Genomic DNA, 27,672 nt, shown 5'->3' with positions numbered 1-27,672 from the left:
GAGTCCAGACGTCGTGATGAATTACCGGAGGTGATGCCTTCAAGTGCTGTCGGAAAATTGATAGAGACAGACAGACAGACAGATAATTTATTAATCCCACAAGAGGAATTTTTTTCAACAATTATACATAATGGATATATATATATATATATATATATATATATATATATATATATATAATATATGAATTAGTGTTTCTGCAGTGGTGGTTAGTTAATTAACGTGTTATTGCTAAAGAATAATCATAATAAACAGCTCCGACCTGCTTTTTTTTAAGCTATGAATAAATAAATTACAGGTATATTTATATATTAGTAAATGAGCTTGTGCTGTGTTCACTGACAGAAATAAAAAAGGATAAAATGAGCTTTTAATGATCCCCAGAGGTAAATGTAGTGGTTGCAGCAGAACAAGGACAGAAATAAATACAGATGTAGTCAAAATAAATAAATAGTAAGACGTTTGTAAAACTAAATAGAAGTAAAAATAGAGGCTGTACAAGATCAATTAAAGTATAAGAAAGAATTGAGAGACGAAAGTGAAAGCGGTGTGATGAGTTTAATAGGAGCAGAGTCAGCAAGTCTATGTCAAAGGTGTTTCTATAATATGATTATTAATATACAACAAGAATAAGCAATGCTCCTTAGTGTCTGTCTGTATTAACATGGAGATCTAATAGAAATATGATTTAGAATATAATGTAATAAAACAGTTTGACATAAACAAATCTTTAACAGCATCATAAAACTTTAGTTTTGTCAGATTTTCAGTAATAATGTCTCATTTCAGTGCTGGGGTCACCCTTTTGTTTCAAGGCCCTTTAAAATGAAATGAATTTGAACCTTAAAATCATGACTGTAAAATAAATATTTATATATTTACATTTAAATAACTTCCTCTTTCCTGCAGTACATGAATGCAACACAACAAAAGCTCCAACAAAGCATCAGTTTTATTCAGATCAAGTGATTAACAGGTGACAGGAAACAGAAACACAATGATTCATACCTCCACAGAACCTTAACTTTATTTATCTTCCATTATGTTCTTTATTAATTATTATTCTCGGTTATGTGACCTGAATATGAGCACGTGTGTATTTTAAGTGCTCTGCTTGCTGTTAGGATGTGAGGGTTAGTGAAGGGTGGCGCGTTAAACCGAGCACCTGACAGCATCCTTCACTCTGATTGGAGATCTTCACTTCCTGTTGGTGAGGTCAGAGGTAGGGATTAACTAGGCATATCTGATCCTGGTTAATCCACACGCACCATCACCGGAGCATAAAGCTGCTATTCACACACACACACACACACACACACACACACACACTGCAGTCCACTCTGTCCTCGCTGCATGTGTTCAGAAAGTCAGGATGTGGTTAGCCTAGCTTAGCATTAGAGACTGGAAACAGGGAGAAACAGCCAGTCTGGCTCTGTCCTCCAAATATCACCAGTTACCATGATTTATCTCGTTTGAACACAGAAATGAAATGAAAACAGAAATGTAGGGAAAGTTTTGAGTCGGAACTATTTCCGTTTATCTGTCCGCCCTGTACTTAGATCAGATGTAGTCGGTGAGCTCTGGTTTTGTTTTTTGGTCTTTGTACAGCAGTAGTTTTAAAAATGTACTGTTTCATACAGTTGGATGATTTAATTTACGATAACAAAGCGTCCTGGGTCCGTTCATTTGGTCGAGACTGAAATATCTCAACAAATATTTGATGGATTGCTATTAAACTTTGCACGTACGTTCATCTTCCCCAGAGCATGAACCCTACTGATTTGTGACACACAAACTCTTTCCTGTTTACGAACAGCTCGTTAGGAACATTGTCTTTTTCAGAATGAGGATAAATAAACCAGAATATTTGTTGCATGTAAATCAGTCTTAATCCGCTGACTCATCACCTTCCCCGGGGTCATCGTTCGTGGCTTAACTGTGACACAATGTCCCATCAAATCTCATCATGACATCATCACACCCACTTCACAGAATAGAGAAGTTATCAAGAAATAATTTGACTTTAGTTTATCCGATTAACTGTCTGGTCGCTTGTCGAAATGACATTAAAGTGACTCAAGAAGTGTCCTCAAAGCACGAATGCAACAAAATAGTTTCATATTCACACAGAGTTCTTAACAATATTTAATCTTTGTTTCGTGAATGGGAAAAAAACAGAACGTCTACGTCTAAAATAAACCTGGTCCTCCTTTAATAATCCACAGGAGCATTTTAATCCATGAGAAGTATAATATTGTTATAATAATAAAGCGTTACATGATAAGGAATCTGGGCTGATGGCAACCTATGTGATGTTTCAAGTAAGAGGACAGGGTTGAGATCAAACTATAGGAGACGACACAACACAAGTGTGATGCACCGATACACAACTTTAGTAATAAAACTTATTTTTTAACTATCGACAAATCCAACGAAAAACACCCACTAACGCGTTTTATCTGAGTATCACGACCTGATAACTTTTAGAGCTCCATTAAAACACATTAATGAGCCTGTTGTTCCTTCATTAACATGAACACACACTGTACCACACACACACACACACACACACACACACCGTCCTGCTGCCACAAACACTCACCAGAAATGTGGATTAAGGCGCCGCTGAAAATAGTTCCAGACTAACGCACTTATTCCTCCTGACGGATAGTTTGCTAAAAACTAAAGTGACCGGCTGTTTTTAGAAATATTTTTCTTTTTTATAATTGCAACTATATAAATGTGAGATGTTTTAAAAGAAACATTATTCTTGAGAGACTGTAGTTTGTAGTTTTTGGTGTTTTTGTGGGATTTGTTGACATTGCGAAAAATACTGTAAATAAAAGCTGTTGCTAATATTCATGATTTCTTTCTTTAGTTCAAGACAAATCGTCATGTTTCTATAAAATCTCCAGTGGATATTATTTTGACGGTCCTTCCTCTCGTGCTGCCGTCAAACTTTAACGGACACATTGTAGCTTTTACTGAGCTCATTCTTGCTCCCCAGGGGGTGAACCTTCCAGAGCGTTCAGGCTTTCGACTCCTGATTGTCTACATCAGTGCATCACACAATAAACTCCATTTAAAACATAGCTCACACACAAATATATACAGTATATATATATATTTACATATTGCATTGTATTGATTATTGCTAATAACTATCACCAGACAGCCAAACACGGCAAGCTCGCAGACACCGAGAGAGAGAAGGCACAACTAGCGTAAAGCAGAAACATGGAGCTGTTAATCTGATCTCACTGCAGCTGTAAACAATATGTTATATATGTATACATCCTGTAAATTAATCCCACTGTAACTTTTTTCACCGTCGTCCGTTTTCTGTCCCGTCCGTCACTTTGGAGCAAAATGTCTCCAAACTTGCTACGAAAATGTGTGATCCCCACCGAGGGAATCTCAATCTGTTCGGTGCCTTTTATTCTCGAGCCTCCGCTGGGACAACATCTGCATTTGCACACAAGAAATATCAAAATCTGTCTCGCCATATAAACTGTGTTGAGCAGCTTCATGCTCCGCTGAGGATGAACCCATTTGATTTACATGCAAAGTTTATGTTTTTAGACCTAGTATTAATGCTTTAAGAGTGGAAGGGTTTGTTTCAACCAAACTCTTTAGTATTGTGTGCTGTAATGAAGATAAAAAATAATGTTATTTTACACCGATATTAACATAAATACTTTTATTATTAGTAACCTGTTTCACCTGAGTTTCCACTTTTACCCATAGACTCATAGACCGGCTCTTGTGCATCCGATAAATGGAAGTGAGCATATCTGGACTGAGGAGTGACGTAGAGACGCCGTACACGTCTACCTGTCAATCACTGTGTAGCCCCGCCCCTAAAGCATCCCCTGCTTTATGGTCTGTGTGACTCTAAATGGACCATCATTTACTAAATGAACATCATGCTGTATTGAAGAAGACTTGAAACTAGAGATTGAGACCATAAACTCATGTTTACAATGTTTACTGAGGTAATAAATCAAGAGAGAAGTAGAGTCATTTTCTCATAGACTTCTATACAACCAGAGGAGTCGCCTGGTGGACACTAGAGAGAATGCAGCTTTAACACATGAAGCTTTGACTTCTCTCGAGGTTGCCGCCTGCTTTTACCTAAATGCTTTCCTACTTTACTAAGAACACATTTCTGGGGAAATAGTATATAATCTTTGCACAGAAAAAGGTCAAGAATAAATATAATAATCAGCACAGGAAGAAAATGTTATTAAAAAGTTATTAATATTACGGCAGTCATTACAGTCAACTGTTGTGTGCGTATGTGAGAGAGAAATGTTTTTCCTTTTACCAACCAGTGACCTGCTCATCAGTTTGATGAATAAGCCAAAGTGGAAACCCTTCTGTCAAAGGCCTGAAAGACAGAAGCCTCCTCCTCCTCTCTCCTCATCCTTTTCCTCCTCTTCCTCCCTCTAGTTTTCCCGCTGGCTCTTTTGCTTTTTCCGAGCCAGCCGGGCCTCGCGAATCTCCTCCAGGGTCTTACGGGGGTCCATGATGAAGGCCAGAGCCACGGCGGCGGTGCCGTCGCCGCTCTGCCGCGAGAAGCAGAGGAAGGTGGCCCAGAGGAAGGCGCAGCAGCCCATGAAGGCCGTCCGCAGGTACAACGGCATCAGGACAAAGTTCAGTAACTGTGACAGAGGGCAGAAAACAGGACGTGATATTCAACATATACAGATATATTGACTCTAAATGAACCATAACTTACTAAATGAACATCATGCTGTATTGAAGAAGACATCAATGTGCACAAAACAGTAGCTTGTTTTCCAGTTTACCTGCATGAACGGCCAGTACATGAGTCCAGTCTGAAAGTGAAAGTAGGAAATGATGAGTGAAGACACAGAATCACATGTAAATCTCTGTTCTTACCTTTAAACTAAAGTGTCTAAAGTGTCTCTTTAAGGTCACTTTGTATCTCTTTGTACTCATTTGTCTCTTTGTCTCCAACAGTAAACAGTTTCTTTCCACCACTGTGAAAAATGAAACTTAATTATCTAAGATTATTGACACATGAATCACTGATTTGGAACTTTTTTACACGTTAAATAAAATAAGATTTCGGACGTTATGAATGCACATTTACCAGGATCGTGACGCGTTGCACTCAATGACATCAGCATGACACGGTGATTGGCAGGACTTCAGCTCCTGAAACTCGCTGACTCTTTTATTTATCTGATGGCAATCGTCGCGATTGAATTACCCAACCTGCTCCTGGGCATCGTGCCCACTGCGCAGAAGCAGAATGATGCTTAATCTAGGTTAATCTGGTCGTGAGGTCGCAGCAGTGTGTGTGTGTGTGTGTGTGTGTGTGTGTGTGTGTGTGTGTGTGGAGGGCAAGGTGACTCTCTTGACTATGCCGAAGCCTTACTCACCTTCCAGGTGTTGAAGAACTTGTCCCTCCAGTCTTCAAAGATGTCTTCTTTTCCCTCCAAGAAGTTCACTCCTGCAGGACATGTGGAGATGTTTACGCGGAGTGTGGGGCTGGTGTGCGCCATTACGCACGATTACAACGTGTGTTATGACTCCTCACCTTGACCCACATGATGTTTGACTGAGAATCGACCTTAACAGGAAGCTCATCTACTGATTGTGCATTTTACAGATTTCTAACTGATGAGACATATGTGGGTCTGTGTCTTTGCTCTGATGGTTTGGTGACATTGAAACAAAGAGATATTTGGATGTTTTTTGGTATCAGATGATATTCATCTCAAATCAAACAGAGAACGTGTGTGTCTCCACTCTAAACCAAACTCTAAATTGTCTTTGCATTATGGATTTAGACCGGTTTACCTGTGTAGAAGACGCTGGTGGCCAAAGGCGACGCGAAGCTTTGGTCCAGCAGGAGTTTGCGGAAAACCATCCCGGCAGACTTCCCGGGGAAACGCCTCTCCAGGGCTCGCAGCCAGAAGTAATTAAAGTTTCCATGGAAACTGATGGCCACGATGGCCACGTCGCGTGTGTGTTTCCAGTCCATGCGCTCCTCCTGAGCGATGAGCTGATGGACCAGGTCGCCGCCAGCGAATAAGCACCCGTACAAAGTGACGTTGGCGAGCCAGGGGAACCGTTTGGCGGCTTCTTTCAGGACAGCTCTCCTCATTTTAGAAGCTTCCAAAAGTGATGCTGCACGGTCCCTCAAATGGCTTCGATTCGCCAATCAAGGCGCAATTATAGCGGTTAAAACGATCTGACTTGGCCCTGGTGTCAATCGGACGCAGTCCATCTGTGCGCGGTATAATCAGGGAGGGATTAGACGGCTCCACGGATATCGCACATTACCGGGTCTTCAGATAGCTAACGAGAAATTACAGACTCCTCCTAAAAGTTTCCCAAACACTGTCGGCTCCTGCGTAAAACCGGCCATGGCACCACTGTGGTCATTTTGGAGAGGTACTCCTCTATGGCGTCCTGTAGTTTTGTGCGTGAAATACATCCGATCCTTTCACACTATATAAAACAGAGAGAGGCTCCAGTGGAACATAAATATGAAATCTAGATCATTCCGTCTGCTTTCACTCGATGTGTCGCTCCCAACAAATCCTGCGGATCAAGCGCTAATCTGATGGATTGTCCCGGGCCCGTCCGACGTACTGCGTCACCGCGTCCAGCCAGATAGTCCACGCACTGTCAGATCTGCGGTGTCCAACCCCGCAATCTGCTCTCTGTCTCTCCCCGTATCTCTCTTCCTCTTTCTCTCTCTCTCTCTCTCTCTCGCTCTCTCTCTCTCTCTCCCTCTCTCTCTCTCTCTCTCTTTGTAAAAAGTTATTGGAATAAGCTTGTTATAAAGCTCTGATGTATACGAGGTCACGTGATCACACCTGAGGTAGGGTTAGGGCTCCTGCCCTGGAAAGGACACGGCCCTCCCCCTCCACCTTATTACGAAGCTGCATATAAAGTATATATATATATATATATCTATGGGTGTCTCAAACGCACTCCAGCCCACTTACAATCCGGTTTAACAGTAGAACAACTGCAATACGCTGAATTAAATGTGCACAAATACTCAAGGATGTTTGGGAATGGATAAGAAGTGTTTTCTCTGATCCATCAAACATGAATCTGTTAATATCTGGGAGCTACAGAGGCACAGTGAACACATGTTGTACCCGCTATAACCACTAGAAGGCGATGTAACTCCACATAAAGCTATTCATCTCACCTGTTACCTGAGCAAGGAGATAAACCCGTTTACCTGTCAAACCTCTGATTCATTGTCCTTAGTGTTTCTCTTTGTGTTCTTCAGTTATTTGAACATCAATTGTGCACCACATGATGTGCATCAGTGACTTTTATTTGATTTATTGTATCAAATGTTGCAGGATCAGTGATGTTATGCTACTAATTTACTGCTTAACAGTTTCCCCCCCCAAACTATATTTGTGCTACTTTCAGGTCTCTTTTAGAGATATGTATATATATATATATATATATATATATATATACAGTATATATATATAAATGTGTGTGTATAAGTATATATGTATGTATGTATATGTGTACACAGTATACTGTATATAGGTAGCACTATTATGAGAGCGCTCCATGTACAATACTACAGTACTGTCACAACATCGATAGATACTTTAATGACACATACAACATATTACTAATAACATAATAAATTAAATGTAAAATTAAATATATAAATACACACACTACAACAGCTAACGTGTACCAGATTCATGAACACATCAACTCATTTCATCAGCTCCGATGTAGGGGGAGGTCGGTTGATGAGGGAGGGGCTAAAACAAAACATATCTCAATCCCATTGGCTGGTTTCCCTGTCCATCAAATCTTCCTCGTCTGTGATTGGCTGCTGTCCCGAGAGCCTCGGAAGTGTCATTTTTGGGACTTGAGCAAAACTTCTACATACCGAGCGGCGGTGCGGCGGCTTCGAGCTGATTCACGACTTTTCGGGATTCAATGTTTACCAGAAAGCTGTAAAACAGGTACGTTTAAAGACGGTAGTGACGTAAGAATGTTCTGCTTTTAATGTTTAAGACGGAGGCGTTGTTTTGTGCCGTAGTTTGTTGTGTCTGCTCACCCGACGAGCAAACGAGCCCCAAGTCCTCCACCAAAATACAGCCGTGACGACTAATGGAGTGGACATCTTAACGCACACAGATGCTGCTCAGGGGACAGTTTTATACGCGGAATTTGATTCTAAGACTTTATAAATTGAAACAAAGTATTAATTCTGTGTATGTTACGCACGCAGCTGCGCTGACAGCAGCGACAACTTAAAAACAGGAGATTTCTGAACGCAGTTCTCTACACAGACTCCTCGTGACATTCCCACGCGAACTCATTATGTATTTATTATGCATTTCACAAGATTAAACCCATGAAGAAGACCATGGAGCAGCCTCGGTGCTGGTGGGCGGAGGGCTGCAAATAACTAGAAATACGGAAGTTGTTCTGAGCGAGTTGAGACACGTCCTGTTGTCTCTTCTAATAATAACAATAATAATAACAATATAATAATAACAATAATAATAATAATGTGGGTTTTGCACGTGCGTGCCTTTCATACCTTCTCTGTTAGTCAGAGCACGTGCAGCTTGAAGGAGTTGCAGCTTATTTATATATATATATATATATATATATATATATATATATATATATATATAGTCATAACTCAGTATTGAAGCACAATGTGTGTTTTTCTGGAGGTTTGTCATGCTGGTAGTATAATAAAGCTGTTTGTGTACTTTAAATCACATACAGTTAAAGAAGGATATTAAAACACAGCAGAATAAACACTAGAACAACAGAAACCTTTTATTGATCGGCTCTTGTTGGATTCTGACTATAAAACACATGTTAAACATGTTAAACATGTTAAACATGTTAAACATGTTACTGTTTCTCTCTTCATGCAGAGCTTCTTTATCCACAGAGGCCGTGTGTATTTGTAACCCCGTAACGGTCTGACAGGCATCATTCCATGCAGGTTGACCTAAATACGGCCTGGCTTCACATTTGCATAAGAAAAGCACAGAAGCGTAAAGAATACGCTTTTGTTTCGTGCCCCACCCGTAATCATCTAAAACACATTCATACGTTCATAGACGACAGGTTTTCGGACAGAAGTAGTTTGATATGTTGGAGTTATTATAAACCACAGATGGACGAGGGCCAGCGTCCTGTTGTTAGACCATAAAGAGGAAAGTTAACCGCTGTGGTTTTTGGGCAGTTTGTCAGCACTAGTGTCTGTGTGCATCAGAGTACATAACTGCATAATGTCTGTAAGCCCTACATTTGCATGCATGTGGGTGTTAATGAGACGCTGGAGAACAGTTTGCTGGTTGTGTGTTCGTTAAAATGTTCTGTGATCAATTTAACTGAAACAAAAACCTTCTCCTATCGATGTATAATGTGCAGAATATTGACCTGAGGATGGACGAGTCAGTGGAGGTCAACCAACATTTAAAAGCCCGAAGATATCGCCTTATTTTAGAAGCTGAGACCAGCGAGGTTTAGACATTGTTTCACTTGACTTTTATGATAAATCGTTTATTAAAACTGGTCAGTTTAAGCTCCATCTTAACTCCCTTTTTGATGTGAGTGGCGCGTTAACCAGGCTAGCAGTTTGCCTCTGCTTCCAGACTTTGTGCTAAGCTAAGCTAAAAACGCCCGGGACCTGTGACACACACGGAAGAAACCAAAACAATTACTTGAGTTTGACGTAAACTGACGTAATGTTCCTTTAACAAAACAACATGAATCACTGCTTATGTCTCTTATCTTACTACTAAAATAAATTGGTGCATACTTCTGATATTTACATATTGAAAGGCCTGATTGGTGTCGTCATGGCCCCGTGCTTTGGATGCGCTCGTTATGGATTTGGTATTGAGATGCTACAGCCATGGTGGTCTGATGTAAGACGCCCCGCTGGGTCACATGATGCTGCTGTGTGTGTGTGTGTGTGTGTGTGACAGCAGCATGAGGCCTGACTTCCTCTTCAGATGCTGTAAAGGAAGCCGGCCGACCGCAGCAGGTTGTGTCGTTACTTTGAGCTCTGAGGGAAAACGAAAGTTTGAACCTTCGTCATTTCAAGACTTTAACATCTGAAGATTCAAGTGAAAAACAGTTCCATGAGATGCATTGAAGTCCCACTGAAACAGAATATTTGAGTGGTGCAGAGTCACAGAAGAGATCTGAAATTAGATCCTGTGAATTTGATTGGACCGTTGAAAAGGGGGCGGGGCTTAGAGTGTAGCGCGATACGGATCACTCGTTGGTTTGTGGACTATGATTTAGAAGCCTCTCCATCTTGGATGTTGTCCGTCGCCATCTTGTTTTTTTGCAACCTGTAAACAGGAAGTGACCATATCTGGACTGAGGAGGAGTGACGTAGAGACCTGTCAATCACCGTGTAGCCCCGCCCCTAAAGCATCCCCTGCTTTATGGTCTGTTTGACTCTAAATGGACCATCATCTACTAAATGAACATCATGCTGTATTGAAGAAGACTTGAAACTAGAGATTGAGACCATAAACTCATGTTTACAATGTTTACTGAGGTAATAAATCAAGAGAGAAGTAGAGTCATTTTCTCATAGACTTCTATACAACCAGAGGAGTCGCCCCCTGGTGGACACTAGAGAGAATGCAGCTTTAAGACTTCAGACCTCACTAAAGGTTTCAGATTGATGGATGGATGTCATGATATTTTTGGTTATAATTGGTTGGTACTATCTAACATATGCACGCGTCATATTTTGCTTAACAGGAAGAAAAGATGGATTTTGATTTAAAAATACAAAGAAATTGTAACTTCTCTGCATGCATTGTTCAATACGTTCATAGTATCGGGACGCGTTTGTTTTTGCTCTCAAGTCAAACTTTCAGTCACAGTTTGTGTGTACGGTGATGATTTAAACTCCAAATAAGTGGATTAATGATATATTTGTATATTTCCTACGTTTATTTTAGTGAGAAATGTGATGCGTGTTGTTGTTGGAAAAGTGTCTGTGAGTCGTGCTGCAGTGTGTTTGACATTAACACTGACGTCAGACGAGCAGACACGTCGACGTTACTTTGTTCTCTGCTATCGAGCACCGACCGGCTTTCACATCAACTCGCAGCCAAAATAACCAAACCAGCGTTATTGTCGTGATGTCTGATAGCGGACGCTGAGGTCACAGGAAGAAGCTTAATGAGCTGACTCCATGTGACCCGCTGGGCCTCGCTGAGAGGTTTATTCTGGGGTCACGTTCACTAACTCTGCTTTATATTCATGCACATCGTACTGAAGTCACTCTGAAGTCGCGTTGCTCGCTGTCTGCTGGAGGCAGGAAGCGGTTTCCTTGTTGCCACACATCCTCCGTCAGTCACAACGCTCTGCAGGGCTCTACCGCGTAGTTATTAAGCATTAAACTCCACAAAGTGTTCCTTCACTTTATCCTCATTCTGTTGTGTTGCAGCCTCGTGCTAAATATGCTTTTAACGTATTGTTGTTGCCGTCATCAATCTAAACTCAATACTCCAGAGTGACAAAGTCAAAACTAGACTTTTTTGTAAATGTATTAAGAAGAAAACCCTGTTCAGACCCTAAAAATTCAACAGCAACACATTGTGACCAGATGAAGTGTGAGGAAGAAAAATAAATAATTATCTTCAATAATCTAGCTCGGTAAAACAACACTAATGATGAATTAATAAATAATACTCATAATATATAATACAAAAATAATAACTTTAATAACAACAACAATAATAAAATAAGAGATCATTAAAAAATAATATAAAAATAGATAAATAATAAAGAAAAAAGACAATAAATCAGTCACTGAATCAGTTAGCAGTGATTAATAGAAACAGCGAGTCCGTTGGTGTCGGGCTTCAGGTTCCACTGCGTCTTCGGTTGTGTTCTGTAAACATCCATCTCTCTCCTTGCTGGTCTCAGGAGGCGGGAGGATGTCTGTGGAGGTGGACCTGCTGCTGCAGGAGGCCAAAGAAAGCATCGAGGCGGCTCAGAACTACCGCGGCGAGCTCCAGCAGCGCCTGAACGGACTCAACCAGGCCCGCACACAGGTACCGCAGTCCGCTCACACAGCTGCAGGTTACACACTCCAAACAGGCGGAGCAGCAGTGGAGCAGCAGCGGGACAGCGGTGGAGCAGCGCCGCCGTCTGGCTGCTGATGAAGCACAACTCAACCTGGAGCTGAATTCACCTTCTGTGAACCGTTACTCATGGTTCTACAGCCAACGTTCTTCAGTGGTGGAGGAAGTATTCACATCCTTTACTGCAGAGAGAATACTAATACCACACTAAAATACTGCAGTACAAGTACAAGCCTGCATTCAAAACCTTACTTAGCTGTAGTACAGTATAAAGTACATTAGTTACCTCTGAGCTGTAGTACAGTAGAATGAATATCCTGAGAACTATTTGATTTGGCTGCAACATATTTACTCAGATGTAGATTCGTTTCTCAACACGGCGAGTATGAACGAAGAGATAAACTGGATTCAAGTGTTTATGATGCATCACAATTCCTCCAAATCTGCAGCCATTCACTTGACTATTTATTGATTTTGTGTGGAGACAAACTGTTCAATAAGTAAAGTAAATAACACACACACACACACACACACACACACACACACACACACACACACACACAATACATTTTTCTCCCTCCGCCCAATCCCAGCTGCTCCATCACACATGATGTTTCTTTCCCAGAACCCCCTTCTGTCGCCCAGCAGATTAAAGGAAACATTAAACACACACACACACACACACACACACACACACACAGTGAGAATAAAGGAGACACCAGAATGTGTTTCAGCATCTCGTCGTCTCAACAACCCCAAAATATTGATCAATATTGACAGTCGCCAGGAAGTGATGCTTTGTCTCCAGTGGAAAAGTCCAAACACACACACACACATTTACACACACAAAGTACAGTGTGTATTCTGGGACAAACACAGTGTGTGTGTGTGTGTGTGTGTGTGTGTGTGTGTGTGTGTGTGTGTTCTTGTACTGTCTCTTTATCAGAGCAGCAGTTGTCAATCAGCCTTCCGTTTCCTGCTATCTCTCTATCGCTGCCTCTGCCTCAGTGTGTGTGTGTGTGTGTGTGTGTGTGTGTGTGTGTGTGTGTGTGTGTGTGTGTGTGTGTGTGTGTGTATAAAATAAAAGTGTTTTCTACAAAGAGGAACTGAAACATGACCTCGACCGCTGATGACAATCTGCAAGCTTCCTGACAAGCTACTCGTCAGAGAGAGTAGTCTGTGTACGGTGGTAGTAGTAGTAGTCGTAGTAGTACTAGTGGTGGTAGTAGTAGTAGTAGCAGTGGTAGTAGTAGTACTACTAGTGGTGGTAGTAGTCGTAGCAGTGGTAGTAGTAGTACTACTAGTGGTGGTAGTAGTAGTAGTAGTAGTCAAGGATTTAAAGTTGCATAAATGAAACAGCCAACACTTCCTTTCTCGTAACCTTCTTCTCACCTCGTGTCCTCTGTCCTCTGTCCTCCAGGTGCGGGGCAGCTCGGGTCAGGCCCGCGACGCCCTGCGGCGCCACTTCACGGAGCTGCAGGCGGCGGCGGGCCGTCTGCTGTCGGAGCGTCTGGCCGTCCTGCTGGCCGAGGTGGACGCCATCGAGGCGGACAGCGTCAAACCGCTGGACGACTGCCAGAGCCTCATCGAGCACGGCGTGGGCCAGGCCGACGAGCTGCTGAGAGAAGGTGACGCAGACGCCATCGAGGGTCGATCGTTTTGCTTTTGTGTGATAATAGAATGTAATATTTGGGGGTTTGGGCATTCATAGATGACACTTTCTCACACTTGTTTTAGGCTAAATGGTAAATAATCAACAATGAAAATACTCATAAGTTGCATTTATTACTTCTGATAAAACGTCACTCAGATGAGATCATCACGCATGTGTTCAATATCATAATTATATATAATAACGTCCTCCATTGTGCTAGATATCTAAATATAGTCTCCGTCTCTCCAGGAGAAGCAGCTCTGCGTTGTGGTCTCGGGGAGAAGGAGGACCAACTGGGCAGCTTCACCAAGAAGGCCATGCACATCCAACTGGACAGGTGGGACAGAGACGCTAGGGCTCTTATCAATACTCTTATTGATGCTCTTATTGATGCTCTTATTGATGCTCTTATTGATACTCTTATTGATACTCTTATTGATGCTCTTATTGATGCTCCTATTGATACTCTTATTGATACTCTTATTGATGCTCTTATTGATGCTCCTATTGATACTCTTATTGATACTCTTATTGATGCTCTTATTGATACTCTTATTGATGCTCTTATTGATGCTCCTATTGATACTCTTATTGATACTCTTATTGATGCTCTTATTGATACTCTTATTGATACTCTTATTGATACTCTTATTGATGCTCTTATTGATACTCTTATTGATACTCTTATTGATACTCTTATTGATACTCTTATTGATACTCTTATTGATGCTCTTATTGATACTCTTATTGATACTCTTATCAATACTCTTATCGATGCTCTTATTGATGCTCTTATTGATACTCTTATTGATGCTCTTATTGATGCTCCTATTGATGCTCTTATTGATACTCTTATTGATGCTCTTATTGATGCTCTTATTGATGCTCTTATTGATGCTCTTATTGATGCTCTTATTGATACTCTTATTGATACTCTTATTGATGCTCTTATTGATACTCTTATTGATGCTCTTATTGATGCTCTTATTGATGCTCTTATTGATACTCTTATTGATGCTCTTATTGATGCTCTTATTGATACTCTTATTGATACTCTTATTGATGCTCTTATTGATACTCTTATTGATGCTCTTATTGATGCTCTTATTGATACTCTTATTGATGCTCTTATTGATACTCTTATTGATGCTCTTATTGATGCTCTTATTGATGCTCTTATTGATGCTCTTATTGATGCTCTTATTGATGCTCTTATTGATACTCTTATTGATACTCTTATTGATGCTCTTATTGATACTCTTATTGATGCTCTTATTGATGCTCTTATTGATGCTCTTATTGATGCTCTTATTGATGCTCCTATTGATGCTCTTATTGATACTCTTATTGATGCTCTTATTGATGCTCTTATTGATGCTCTTATTGATGCTCTTATTGATGCTCTTATTGATACTCTTATTGATACTCTTATTGATGCTCTTATTGATACTCTTATTGATGCTCTTATTGATGCTCTTATTGATGCTCTTATTGATACTCTTATTGATGCTCTTATTGATGCTCTTATTGATACTCTTATTGATACTCTTATTGATGCTCTTATTGATACTCTTATTGATGCTCTTATTGATGCTCTTATTGATACTCTTATTGATGCTCTTATTGATACTCTTATTGATGCTCTTATTGATGCTCTTATTGATGCTCTTATTGATGCTCTTATTGATGCTCTTATTGATACTCTTATTGATACTCTTATTGATGCTCTTATTGATACTCTTATTGATGCTCTTATTGATGCTCTTATTGATGCTCTTATTGATACTCTTATTGATGCTCTTATTGATGCTCTTATTGATACTCTTATTGATACTCTTATTGATGCTCTTATTGATACTCTTATTGATACTCTTATTGATGCTCTTATTGATGCTCCTATTGATGCTCTTATTGATACTCTTATTGATGCTCTTATTGATGCTCTTATTGATGCTCTTATTGATGCTCTTATTGATGCTCTTATTGATACTCTTATTGATACTCTTATTGATGCTCTTATTGATACTCTTATTGATGCTCTTATTGATGCTCTTATTGATGCTCTTATTGATACTCTTATTGATGCTCTTATTGATGCTCTTATTGATACTCTTATTGATACTCTTATTGATGCTCTTATTGATACTCTTATTGATGCTCTTATTGATGCTCTTATTGATACTCTTATTGATGCTCTTATTGATGCTCTTATTGATGCTCTTATTGATGCTCTTATTGATGCTCTTATTGATGCTCTTATTGATACTCTTATCGATGCTCTTATCGATGCTCTTATCGATACTCTTATCGATGCTCTTATTGGTTCGTTTTGAGTATTTTGTGAGGGGAAAAAAGACAATTAATTAAGAAAAGAATCAACATTTCTTTATTATTCTTGTATGTAAACAAATTGTCTTTTCTGAGCTGCAACACAAGAAGTTCCAAAGTCTTTGACGTCTTTGACTCCACAACTAAGAAAGTACCGATAGAAGAACCGATAACTCTGAACCGCATCCGTTCTCCGGGTTTTACTTATTCAGAACCAGCTTTCAGGGCTCTAACAAACTCTAACAAACAAATGTGCAAAAACATTCAGCTTCTGGTTCTTCATGGTGTTTTATTTCATGTTTTTTTCCAGCCTTCCGGAGGTGCCGGCGCTGGTGGACGTTCCGTGTGTTTCCGCCCAGCTGGACGACTCCCTGCTGGGTCTCCTGAGGGACCGGGTGTCCCGCCTCGGCTCCGTCTCCTCCCACCCGCCGGTCCAGATCGAAGAGCTGCAGGAGAGACCGGGCAGCGTCCTGGTCCGCTGGTGTAAGGTCAGCGCGGCGTAAACACACAGAACACACTCTTAATGATGCAAATGTCATTATCATTACTATTATTATTATTATTATCACTATTATTGCTTCAGGTGGACGAGGACTTTGCAGCAGCAGACTACCGGCTGCAGCACCGGCGCTCCGGCAGCGGGGGGGGCTCAGTACGAGGACGCCTTCATCGGTCGGGACTGTGAGTTCCTGGTGCTGCACCTCGACCCGCACACCGACTACCTGTTCAGGGTCTGCGCCCGCGGGGAGGGGCGCACCGAGTGGAGCCCCTGGAGCATCCCGCAGACGGGGTACACCACCCTCGCACCGCACGGTAGGGGAAGATTTAGAGGTGCTGCACGGGGGGGGGGGGGGGGTCAGACATGGATGTAAAACATGCAACATGACACGAGGAGGCACATTTACATAAATAGGACTTAATTGCATCTTCATACAATGAATTCATGCATTTCTGAACATTGTATCTTTCATTGTTGGTGTTTTGTTGCACCTTCTACTTTCAAACAATTAGAATGTACAAGAATCAAAGACTAGAAGTAAAAGTCTGTTAAACTTTAAAACACACTTCGGAGGCGTATTTGTGCATCATAGCATCGTAAGTCTAAGGGTCCCAGCGGCTGTACGTTGAATGTTACCTAAAACTACACGTGTGTGTGTGTGTGTGTGTGTGTGTGTGTGTGTGTGTGTGTGTGTGTGTGTGTGTGTGTGTGTGTGTGTGTGTGTGTGTTTTGTCTGCAGAGTGGTGTCCAGGCTCTGAGGGCTACATCCTGAGCAGCAGGAGAAACATCGCTCTGCGCAGTGACTCCGCCCACTCGCGCTGCCCCGTCCTCTACTCCAACGCACCCACCTACTTCTGTGGCCAGACGCTCACCTTCAAGTACGCACAAAACACACTCAGATACGTCATATAGACTGTAGAGATGTGTGTGTGTGTCTCACAGTCTCAATCATAACTCTTTTCTTTTGGTTTCTTCATGTAAAAGATTTGGGTTTTTACAGTAATATAACCAATGTTTGTGTGCGTGTGTGTGTGCAGGATGTCAGCATCAGGTCAGATGGACCGGAGGGACAGTCTGGGTGTGTGTGTGGACAGCAGGAGAGGAGCCGACTCCCTTCAGAGAGACCAGGCCGTCTGCATCTCCACCAACGGTACGCTGACACGAATAACGTCCTCTTATTGATTTATTTGATTTTTTTAAGGGGTAAAGATGGTTTTAGTCTTTAGCTTTGACAACAAATTCAAACAACAAATATCAACTAAGTTTGATATTAAGTTCCAGAGTAAAGTCAACAATAAGAGTTTTTTTTCCAGGTTTTTTGTGGGAACATCTCGTTTTGTTTCACATTAGTTTGACCCGAGGTCACCATGAAGCTCTCACTACATACACAACGAGACCACGACGTACTCGTCATTAAACACTTCTCATCGTGTCTTTGTGGTTCAGCGAGTTGTCCGTCCCTCCTCCGCTGTGATTGGACGGCCGGGTGGTAAGCTGCCTAAACCTCACTGAGCTGTGATCACGTAACGAGCGCAGAGTGACACGTGTGTTAGCAAGACATCGTACGAACCGCCGCATCAGGACACGTTGATGATTCAGCTTCAGTACGTCACTGAAGTAACGGCAGCATCTCAGGTCGAGCAGACGGTTTGAAATGAAGTTCTCTGATCGTATCACTTTAAGGGATCACAGCTTTATCACAGACAGCAGCTTCAGTAAACATGTTTTATGTGGAAGGAAATGCTTCCAACATGAACTGTTTGTCGTCATTATCTCGTATCTTCTTAAGACGGAACTCATCAAAGTTTATGATCAAACTGAGCTGCAAAGCTTTTTATTCTCCGGTGTTTCAGAGAGAAACGTTCTACTTTTCACTCCACTGACTGATAAAAGTTACGTCACAGAAGCTAATCGTTCAGCTGAGAACGTATTTAAGAACTTTTTAATATTGCTGCTCGAGAAAGACTTTTTGTTTACAAAGATCGATTCTTTTCTTAATTAATTGTCTTTTTTTTTTTCTTACGAATTAATCAAAAAGAACCGATAAGAGTATCGACACGGAGCCGGACCGATCCCCGTCCGTAGTAACGGTCGCATTTGTATCTGGAGATGAAGACGCGAGTCGGGATGACGTCATCTTTTAATTATCTTGAAACAATGCATTTAAAACTAAACTATTTGGAAACAGTAGTTTTGCAACAACAAACCAAAAAAAAGGCAGATGGCACAACATGTACATTTCTCTCAAATCAATAACAGACGGAGTTTGTTGACATTGTGAAGCAGCAAGGCATCATGGGAGTTGTTGCCTTCATCCTAAAGTGAGCTGTGTGTGTGTGTGTGTGTGTGTGTGTGTGTGTGTGTGTGTGTGTGTGTGTGTGTGTGTGTGTGTGTGTGTCCCAGGAGCCGTGTTCGTGAACGGTAAAGAGATGACCAACCAGCTGCCGGCCGTGGCGCTGGGCTCCGCCGTGACCTTTGACATGGAGGTGGTGAACCTGTTCCCCGTCAGCAGCGAGGGGGGGGGGGGCCACTTCAAGCTGAGGGTCACCATCGGCTCCGGGAGCCGCGAGGTGGTGTTTGATTGGCTGGTGGACCAGGCGGTGGACTGCCTCTTCTTCGGCTGCTCGTTCATCCACTCCGGCTGGAAGGTTCTGGTGTTTTAAACGGATCCTTTTTATTAAATCTGCTGGAGTTTTCTCTTCTGTTGTTCTGTTGAGTCTGGAAACAATCCGGCATTTAACTCCCACGATGTGGACTTCCAGGAGCTTCACACAGTATTTGTCCGTAATTCACCGGTCCGGGTTTATGCAAACTGGGACAAACCCTGAGAGAATTTGGGGCAAAGTCGACCAGCCATGTCCTGAAAAACAGTTTGCAGACTTCCCCAGATCTCCATGAGGAAGAGAAGTAAAGAGAATAGATTCAACTTAAAATGAGCCGCTGCTGTCATCAGCTTCACTTCAGCAGAGACGCAGATTCACTGTGATCACAACCGATTCCTCCTGGAAGTATTTTAGATAAAAGATGAATAACAAAGCCGGGAGAAGAGGGTTCAACTCTGAATTTCACAGATTCAAATCGTTAATTTACAAGAAATTACTCCAGAGATTATTTTGTTATTAATATTATTACAATGAGCCTAAAACGCCATCGAACGTTAGTGACATCATCTTTCCAGACACTGTATTGACCAATCAAATCCACGGACGTGTGGATTCTCGCTGGATGACTTCTCGTGTTTTTCTGGATCCTGGTTCCTCTGAGCGACTTGTCTCCTCGTGTGAATGTAAACGTGTCGACTCTCTGTGATCCATTGGTTCCAGACTTTTGTTGAACAAAGAACCCGTCAGTGTTTCTGATCTTTTCCACGTGAACCGACGGATCGTCTCGGCTTTTACTTTTGACCTCTCGGGGCCTCCGTACGATGTCGGCTTTTGTTTACAGCTCCATTGTTGTTGTTGTTTTTTAGACTTTTAGGAACAGTTTGACACTTTGTAGATGGAAAACACACAAGATAAGTTTTTATCTTTTAGTTTGGAGCGGCAGGAAGAACATTCTGCTAAACCTGCTGCTGTTTTTTATTTGTATTTGTTTTAACTCGTCACTGTGAAAGTCAACTCGTGTTTTACTTTTAAAGGGACAGTTCACCATCAAACACAAACCGGTCTCCGTTAGGGTGTGATCAGATTTAAAGGGACAGTGCGTGTGTTTGTATGATGTACTTCTACACAGTCAAGAGTTTTACTACAGTAGATGGAGTAATGTTCTGCTGTGGATGTATTTTACACTCCTAAACTGACTGTGAAGAAGTACTTATTCACATCCAGACTCTCCCTTTAAACGACACAAAGACGCGGAACAGATGAAATTGTCTCCGCTTGTTTCGTTGCTTCAGATAGTTTATCTCGCTGACCGGCATGTGACACTCGTCTGACGTCTGAGCCAATCAGAAGCTCGAGAGATGTTGCAGCCAACGCATGAATCTCTGCAGCTTTTAACCTGAAAACGAGCCTCCGACTCGCTAGAACGAGCTTTGAGCTCCTCCAAAACACTTAAAAACAAAGTTTCCAAATCAAACGCACCGTTACCTTTATTAAAATGAATTGTATCTAGAGGTTTGAAAACTGTTGAACCATTTGGGATAATAAGTACACAACTTAACGACATATATAGCATTTTAATTCTAAAAGTTACATATTAGACCTTTAAAGTGGGTCTAAAACTAAACTAAAATGTTTCTGCCTCCATAAAGATAAAACTGCTCATTCGTTAAAATAAATGTAAAGATGATCTTTTATGAGGAGACTTTGTTCTTGATTTTTATATCCAGACTGAAGATGTGAACCTTAGTGTTTTTTGGCTGAACTGTCTCCTTTTTAAACTATTCAAGCTGTTACGTTGAATTATTTGTGCGTCGACAATCATTAACAGTATTTACGTGAAGCTGCAGCTCATTGATGAACCCGTGAGGAACTCATCCTCATTCAGACGCATCGTCCCCGCTGTTAACAGTTCAGATCAGACAGGAAGTCCCACTTCTTCTTCTCTGGTTTGAAACTCATTTTGTGGAATATTTTAACAGTTTAATAAAACTAAAAGGAGAAGTTGAGTTTATCATTTCTTAATGTCTCGTACTGTTTGTTGCCATCCAGCTACGATTGTTATTGATAAATCCAGTTCTACCGATAAAATGTTAGAAATTAGAGTCAAAGTTGACGTTTTCAAATGTCTCATTTTGTCAATCCAGCATCAACAAATGCTAAATATTCTATTAATGATATCAAAGAGAACTGCAGCTCATCCTGTTCTGCCCTCATCAACACAGTTGTCTTGTTTTAAAGGAGTAGTTTGACGTTTTGGGACGTAAACATTTTTCATTCCTGTTTTTGTACAAATAAAACAAACGAGATGCAGCGTGTCTTTTTTTTCCTTTGGACTGAGCCAGGCTAACGTTTCCCCCTGTTTCCAGTCTTTATGCTAAGCTAAGCTAATCACCTCCGGGCTCCAGCTCTTGTCTTTGACAGACACACATGAGATCGGTGTCGATCTTCTCGTTTCCCTCTCGGGCAAGAAAACAAATAAGTGTATTTCCCCAAAATACGACTGTTCCTGTAACGTTATTGTTATTCTGTGAGCTGTGTTCATCAGGATGTGTCTGCTGTCGGGTTTATTCTTTTATATTTCCTGGTCTGTCTGGAGGAGTGAAGGTCTTCAACTATGATGCTGCAGCGTCATCGCTTATTTGTGACAATTCTCAACGTCTTCACAACATTTTCAGCTTTTCTGAATCCATAAATAAACGTGTTCGTCCTGCAGCTCTCTGGCAGACGCTCTGCAGCGATGTCTCCTTGTTTTTGGGCTGATCTGAGGTCAGTTTTCCGTCTTTGAGGAGGACACTGAGGGGGATGGTTCAGAGGGAACAGCTGGTCAAAGCTCTGCGTTGCATCTGTTCTCAGCTGCTGTCGTCGTGGATGTTCAATAAAGGTCAAATTATGGAAACTGAAAACTTTTCTGCAGAGTTTGTGACGTAACGAGGCCTCGTGTGATGGACGAGACAGAACAACAATGTATTTACATGCAGCTCTCACTTAAAACTGAAATATTTTAGGCAGTATTCACCTTTGTAATTTAAAGACACATGTTGCATATATTTCTTGGTAATATCTGTATTTATGTAGAATGTGATGAACTGCAGGGATGGAAGAAGTAGTTAAAGTACTAATACCACAAAGTCCTGCATTCAAAAGCTCACTTAAATAAAAGTATGATCATCAAAATGTACTTAAATATTTATTCTTCAGTAACATGTTTCACTATTATAGCTCATGTTTCTGGATTTATAGTTCTGCTGCATTAATGTGTATGTTGCTTTTTGACTCCTGTTGGTTTAATCTACATCAATGCTTCATCTTCTATAAGATCACGTGTTTGTCTGTCCTGTTAGAACCTCGTATCTCTAAAAAGAACAAACTCGGCAGTAATCATCTCTGGATCCTGGGATGCATTGTCGGGGGAAACAATAGTAAATCAGAATATAGACAGAAAAAAGTCAAGTTCAGCAGCAACGTGTCCCAAACTAGCTCCTTATGATTGTTGACAGTGAACGTTTCAGTGTATTCATCTACTGACTAAAGTGCATCGAGGGGGCAGCAATGCAATCATTGAACAATGAACTCAAACTCAAAGGCCATCGGCCAGACCGGTACAGAGCCGGGTGGTTGGGAGGAGACAGAGACACAAAACACAACATCGTTGAAATAAGTTTACTGTCGAAGTGTATCTAATTGATGAGTGAAAATTAAAAAAAACAAGATTTGTTCTCACTCGTAAAATATTCAAATGTATGGACTTCTAGTCACCGATCCCTGATGATGTCACATTGTGACCAACAAATCCATGTTTGAATTGACCGGAGGAGAGCTAGTTAACGTTAGCATCACCGCTAACGGCTAACGCTGAGTTACATTATGATGCAAAGAAGGTAACATTATAACCATATGATGTGTTTAAATGTAGTCCTGTAAAATGTAGTTTTGGTGAGAAACTTGAATAATAAACTTTATTTACATCGCACCTTTAAAAACAGAGTTTACAAAGTGCTTTGACAAATCGACAAATAAAACATTAAAGCGACGACGTGAACCTTGAGTTTCATAATCTGTTGCACTGGTTTACCTGTAGACGATAATACAAGGCAGTGGCGGGCCGTGCATTTTATACCTGGGCCTTCACTGCTGAAATACCACCTTATAACCACATGATGGCGCCACAGCTAGGGTTATTATTCGTTTCTTGGGCTGTAACTATATAACGTTACGTATTCGTATTAAACCGTTTGGTACGAGGCTTACAAACCGAACAAAACGTTTGAATAATACTAGTGCATTTAAAAAATACAGAAGCTTAAATTGTAGGAAATATAATGTTTCCTGCTCTCACTAGGAGACAGCGGTCCGTGTGACCTCTGTGTGACCTCTGAACCGGAACAAAAAGAACCACATCAAAAAACAGCTGATGCTACGCAAGTGTTCCGGGAGGCTAGGCTAACTAGCTTAACGAAAAAACAGCAGCAACACGCATTCTGCTACACACTCAAGGGCCATTCAGATATTAGATGTAAAAAATCGAACCAGTTGACTTACCAAATGCTGATCACGTCCTCTTTTCTTTGTTGACAAAGATTAATCCCACGGTTAAATCCCAACTCACAAATCCGTTTCTCCTCCTTCAGCAATTGAGTTTTAAAAAACAAAGCTAGGTAAAGAAAAACAAAAAATCTACACCAAGCAAAATGCAAAAGAATATCATAATTTCATTCATATCTTTCAATATGAACTCTCACTACTCCGACTAAGCCTCTGCTGTTAAGTTTCGTTTCACGACAGTCACGTGCTCGCCCACTGACCAATCACAGCACAGAATCTCACTGCAGCGCTGCTGCTAATGCTGACGTAGCTGTAGGCCTGCAGGCCGCTCTGGCGCGTCTAAGAATGTTCAACTAAAGATCTGATTGGTTGAAGACTATGCCAATCAACAACATCGTCCCCATTCACTTAAACTGCACATGGATTCACTGGTGAGTCTGCAGGCCTGGGGCCTCTCTTCTTACCTAGAGACACAGAGGTGACATCTGATTGGATAAAAGCTCTACTTAAAACAAGCTGCACTGAAGCAGAGCAACTGAGGACCACAGTAGCTGTGCAATGAGAAAATAAGATAATGGGAAAAATATTTTGATAAATTATGATACATGTAGTGTATTTAAGAAAAATTATTAAATTATAAAATAGCTATAACTTTGTGATTCTGTTTAGGCCAGCAGAGAAGGCTTTGCAGGCCCTGACGGCCCGCCACTGATACAAGGTGATGAGGAAATGCAGTAGAAATGGTCAGGAACGGTCATTCGCCTTCAGATTTGCTCTTTTCAGGCGAAGGCCATTTTTTAGTGGGTCACCGAGTATATGAAACGCCTCATATGAACCATGTCAGCTGCTGGATCAGCCCCCCTTCAGTCCATAATACCAGGACTTTGTCTCCATCATCTGAATTCAAGTCAACACATTACGCAACGATGAGTTCAGGGACATTTAAAGTTTAGTTTCACAACTGTGTTCTATTTGCTCATCAGACCTCCCCTCTACTTAAACCCACCAACCAACAGCCAGATTGTCTCAGTCATTTCCGTAGACAACTTCTCCTCTGTAAGTTACTGTTCCTGTGATTCCTGCGTATAGTTTATTGTTAAGCTTTTTGTTTTTTGACCATTAATTATGCGTGGGAATTCCACTTGATGCCTGTCCTGCGCTAGAGTCGTACTCTGTTCATCACAGCGTTCGACTTCTCATTGTGTCCTCTTTCTTCTGCAGGTTTGTTCAGACAAAATGAGACTTTCAGCCGTCCTCCTCCTCGTCTCCACGCTGGTGGGCGGTAAGCCTTCATGTCTTTATGTGCATATATCTGTGTATGTGTGTGTAGTACAGATACAGGAGATCATTCCTGCAATAAATCACAAAACTATAACTCCGTTACACTGTTGTTTGTTTGTTTGGTTTGGTTAAATCTTTGCACTATTGTTTAGATGGTTAATCTTAATATTATTCTATTTCATTGTATATATTGTGTGAAATAGTTTTTTTTGTTGTTATTTCTTGACAAAAAAGTTGATTAATTGAGAATAAATAATAATAAATAAAGTGAAAGATGATTTACTTGCATCCCTAAAACTGTCTTTAGCCTGGTCTGGACCCCAAAGATTTTTTTTACTTTAGGTTCAAATCTACAGGTCAAAACGTAGAGTTATAGCGCCACCATCCGGCAAAAACTGTACTATATTTGATATTTTTTTCCGAAGGGTTCTCTAGACAGTTTGTACAGTAACTCTCTCTCTCTCTTGTCCCTCAGGGAGTGTGGCCATTAAGACCTTGGTGTTCCCCTCTGCAACCAGTACCAGCTACGTGGAGATGGTCCCTCTGAAGCCCTTGAACCTGCGGGCGTTCACTCTGTGCATGCGCGTGGCCACGGAGCTCAGCGGAGAGCGCGAGATCATCCTGTTTGCGTACCGGACGCAGCACTTTGACGAGCTGAATGTGTGGCGCGAGCTCAACGGCAGGTAGTCACGAAAACACGCTGATATTCTGTGTTTACTGATAATAACAACTATAATGTTACATTACCACATTATTTTTGCATTGGTAAACCCTCTCATGAATTGTGTGCTCAGCTTGTCCTTCTACATGAGCGGGGATGGCGCCTTTTTCAACGTGCCTCAGCTCGGCGCCCTGCAGACCCACCTGTGCGTCACCTGGGACTCCGCTTCGGGTGCGGCCGCCCTCTTCATGGACGGGAGGAAGAGCTTGACCAAGATCTACAAGAAGAACCACACGGTGCGGCCCGGAGGGAAAGTCATCATCGGTCAGGATCCGGACAATTACGTCGGGAGCTTTGAAGGCCACCAGAGCTTCGTCGGGGAGATCGGCGACATCAGCATGTGGGACACGGTCCTCTCTCAAAGCGCCATCCGAGAGATGTTCTCCGGGAACACCGTGGCGAGAGGGAACGTCCTCGACTGGCAAACCACAGAGCTTAAGACCCACGGGGAGGTGAAGGTTGTTAATATTGAGCTGTAGCAGTCCAATAAAAATGTGTTCTGACGAAAATATTGCATTATTATTCACGCTCACCTAACATATATGTGTTACACAGGCGGCAACCTTTGGTTCTGCCGAGTGAAGCCGATGCTTCATGTCTTAAAGCTGCATTCTCTCTAGTGTCCACCAGGGGGCGACTCCTCTGGTTGTATAGAAGTCTATGAGAAAATGACTCTACTTCTCTCTTGATTTATTACCTCAGTAAACATTGTAAACATGAGTTTATGGTCTCAATCTCTAGTTTCAAGTCTTCTTCAATACAGCATGATGTTCATTTAGTAAATGATGGTCCATTTAGAGTCAAACAGACCACGGTGATTGACAGGTCTCTATGTCACTCCTCCTCAGTCCTAATATGGTCACTTCCTGTTCAGTGGTTGCAAAAAGCAACATGGCTACCGCTGTATTCCAAGATGGTGACGAGTTGAGGGTTCAAGACGTCAGTCCACAAACCAATGAGTGATGACTACGTCCACTTCCTGTATAGTCTATGGTGTTGAAATTAGTGATATGAGGTTAGTGCTAAAAGTCCATTGCACTACATTTTACCGTTTGTCGTGCGTTATGTGAAGACGGTATCACTTTGAAATCAGTGGATTTAACAAACTATAGTTTCAAAATCAAGTTATTTAAGTTTTTTGTTTAAGTTAAAAGCAACTTGATTTGGAAGTGATTCTTTTTTTTTAAAGTATAAAAAAAATAAAATAAAGTAGAGTTGAGTGCAATATCGTAGTGCAACCATCTGTAAAACTAATATTTAAAAAAACGATGATTAATGTACTTCAAAATTACTTGTATTTGAACTTCTTTGACTGTACCTGAAATGTGGCCATAAAAACACTGCGGTCTAATTATTATTTATTGTGTCTTATGGCAACTTGGATGTTGTGGCAAATGATTTTAAGAGTGTGACAGCACAGCACACATGGTTAGTTGAATATATAAGTGCACTCTAGTGGACTTTTAGGGGGAGAGAAGTTACGTGTAGAAGTTGCATTCAGCCACAACAATGGACTGTGTTAGAAAACCCTTCACTAGTTTTTACGTGGCTTAACAATCGATAATTAACACATTTTCTATGTTTCCACAATTATGGGACTTTCACATTATAGTATAACCATGTGTGTATGCGATAGAACAGTATTTATTATATATAATCTAAGTGTAGGCCTAGTCTGTCCTATAAAAGGAGGAGGATGGTTGTCACAGCTGACAGGCACGGACGGGGTTCGAACCCGCGATCTTCGGTTTACGAGACCGACGCCTTACCACTTGGCCACCGCGCCTGGCAGTGTAGACGGGTCGCGTTGAGACTTCAAGAAGTGCCTACCAGCGAATTCTGGAGAAGCATACTCCGTTAAAAATACACACTATTTTAACTTTCATCACAACAAACGAGATAGTCGCACTTTCACAGAAACTAAAACG

General features: G+C 41.3%; 3 protein-coding genes across 3 annotated transcripts; 2 read left to right on the top strand and 1 right to left on the bottom strand.

The window, feature by feature from the left end:
- Nucleotides 1–4,448: 4,448 nt before the first annotated feature.
- On the bottom strand, nt 4,449–6,139 carry mpv17l (MPV17 mitochondrial membrane protein like; the record flags this gene model as incomplete). Its single annotated transcript, XM_079177724.1, has 4 exons — nt 4,449–4,664; nt 4,812–4,841; nt 5,412–5,482; nt 5,833–6,139. The coding sequence occupies 4 exons, from the start codon at nt 6,137–6,139 to the stop codon at nt 4,449–4,451; spliced, it is 624 nt and encodes a 207-aa protein (XP_079033850.1).
- A 1,766-nt stretch (nt 6,140–7,905) lies between these two features.
- crlf3 (cytokine receptor-like factor 3) lies at nt 7,906–22,210 on the top strand. The gene is given in 10 exon segments (XM_079176854.1): nt 7,906–7,994; nt 11,959–12,086; nt 13,537–13,744; nt 14,020–14,107; nt 16,409–16,586; nt 16,682–16,744; nt 16,746–16,911; nt 17,337–17,475; nt 17,635–17,747; nt 19,001–22,210. Coding segments are annotated over 9 exon segments (1,332 nt in total). The 5' UTR covers nt 7,906–7,994; nt 11,959–11,969; the 3' UTR covers nt 19,261–22,210.
- Nucleotides 22,211–24,705: 2,495 nt separating this feature from the next.
- On the top strand, nt 24,706–26,245 carry LOC306709686 (C-reactive protein-like). Its single transcript, XM_079177933.1, has 4 exons — nt 24,706–24,798; nt 24,964–25,024; nt 25,499–25,706; nt 25,818–26,245. Exons 2-4 carry the CDS (start codon nt 24,979–24,981, stop codon nt 26,221–26,223), a joined length of 660 nt encoding a protein of 219 aa, XP_079034059.1. The 5' UTR covers nt 24,706–24,798; nt 24,964–24,978; the 3' UTR covers nt 26,224–26,245.
- The last annotated feature ends 1,427 nt before the right edge of the window (nt 26,246–27,672 follow it).

This window comes from Pholis gunnellus (assembly GCF_910591455.1).
Source record: "Pholis gunnellus genome assembly, chromosome: 17".
Taxonomy (NCBI): domain Eukaryota; kingdom Metazoa; phylum Chordata; class Actinopteri; order Perciformes; family Pholidae; genus Pholis; species Pholis gunnellus.
The sequence above is the reverse complement of the archived record's forward strand: the minus strand, read 5'-3'. Positions and strand labels throughout refer to the sequence as shown.

What these genes read in the sequence shown, in the direction of transcription:
- LOC306709686 (XM_079177933.1), top strand. Translation starts at nt 24,979, where the DNA reads ATGAGACTTTCAGCCGTCCTCCTCCTCGTCTCCACGCTGGTGGGCG. An exon ending in CGTCTCCACGCTGGTGGGCG is followed by an intron (nt 25,025 to 25,498) that starts GTAAGCCTTCAT and finishes CTTGTCCCTCAG; the next exon opens with GGAGTGTGGCCATTAAGACC. An exon ending in TGGCGCGAGCTCAACGGCAG is followed by an intron (nt 25,707 to 25,817) that starts GTAGTCACGAAA and finishes TTGTGTGCTCAG; the next exon opens with CTTGTCCTTCTACATGAGCG.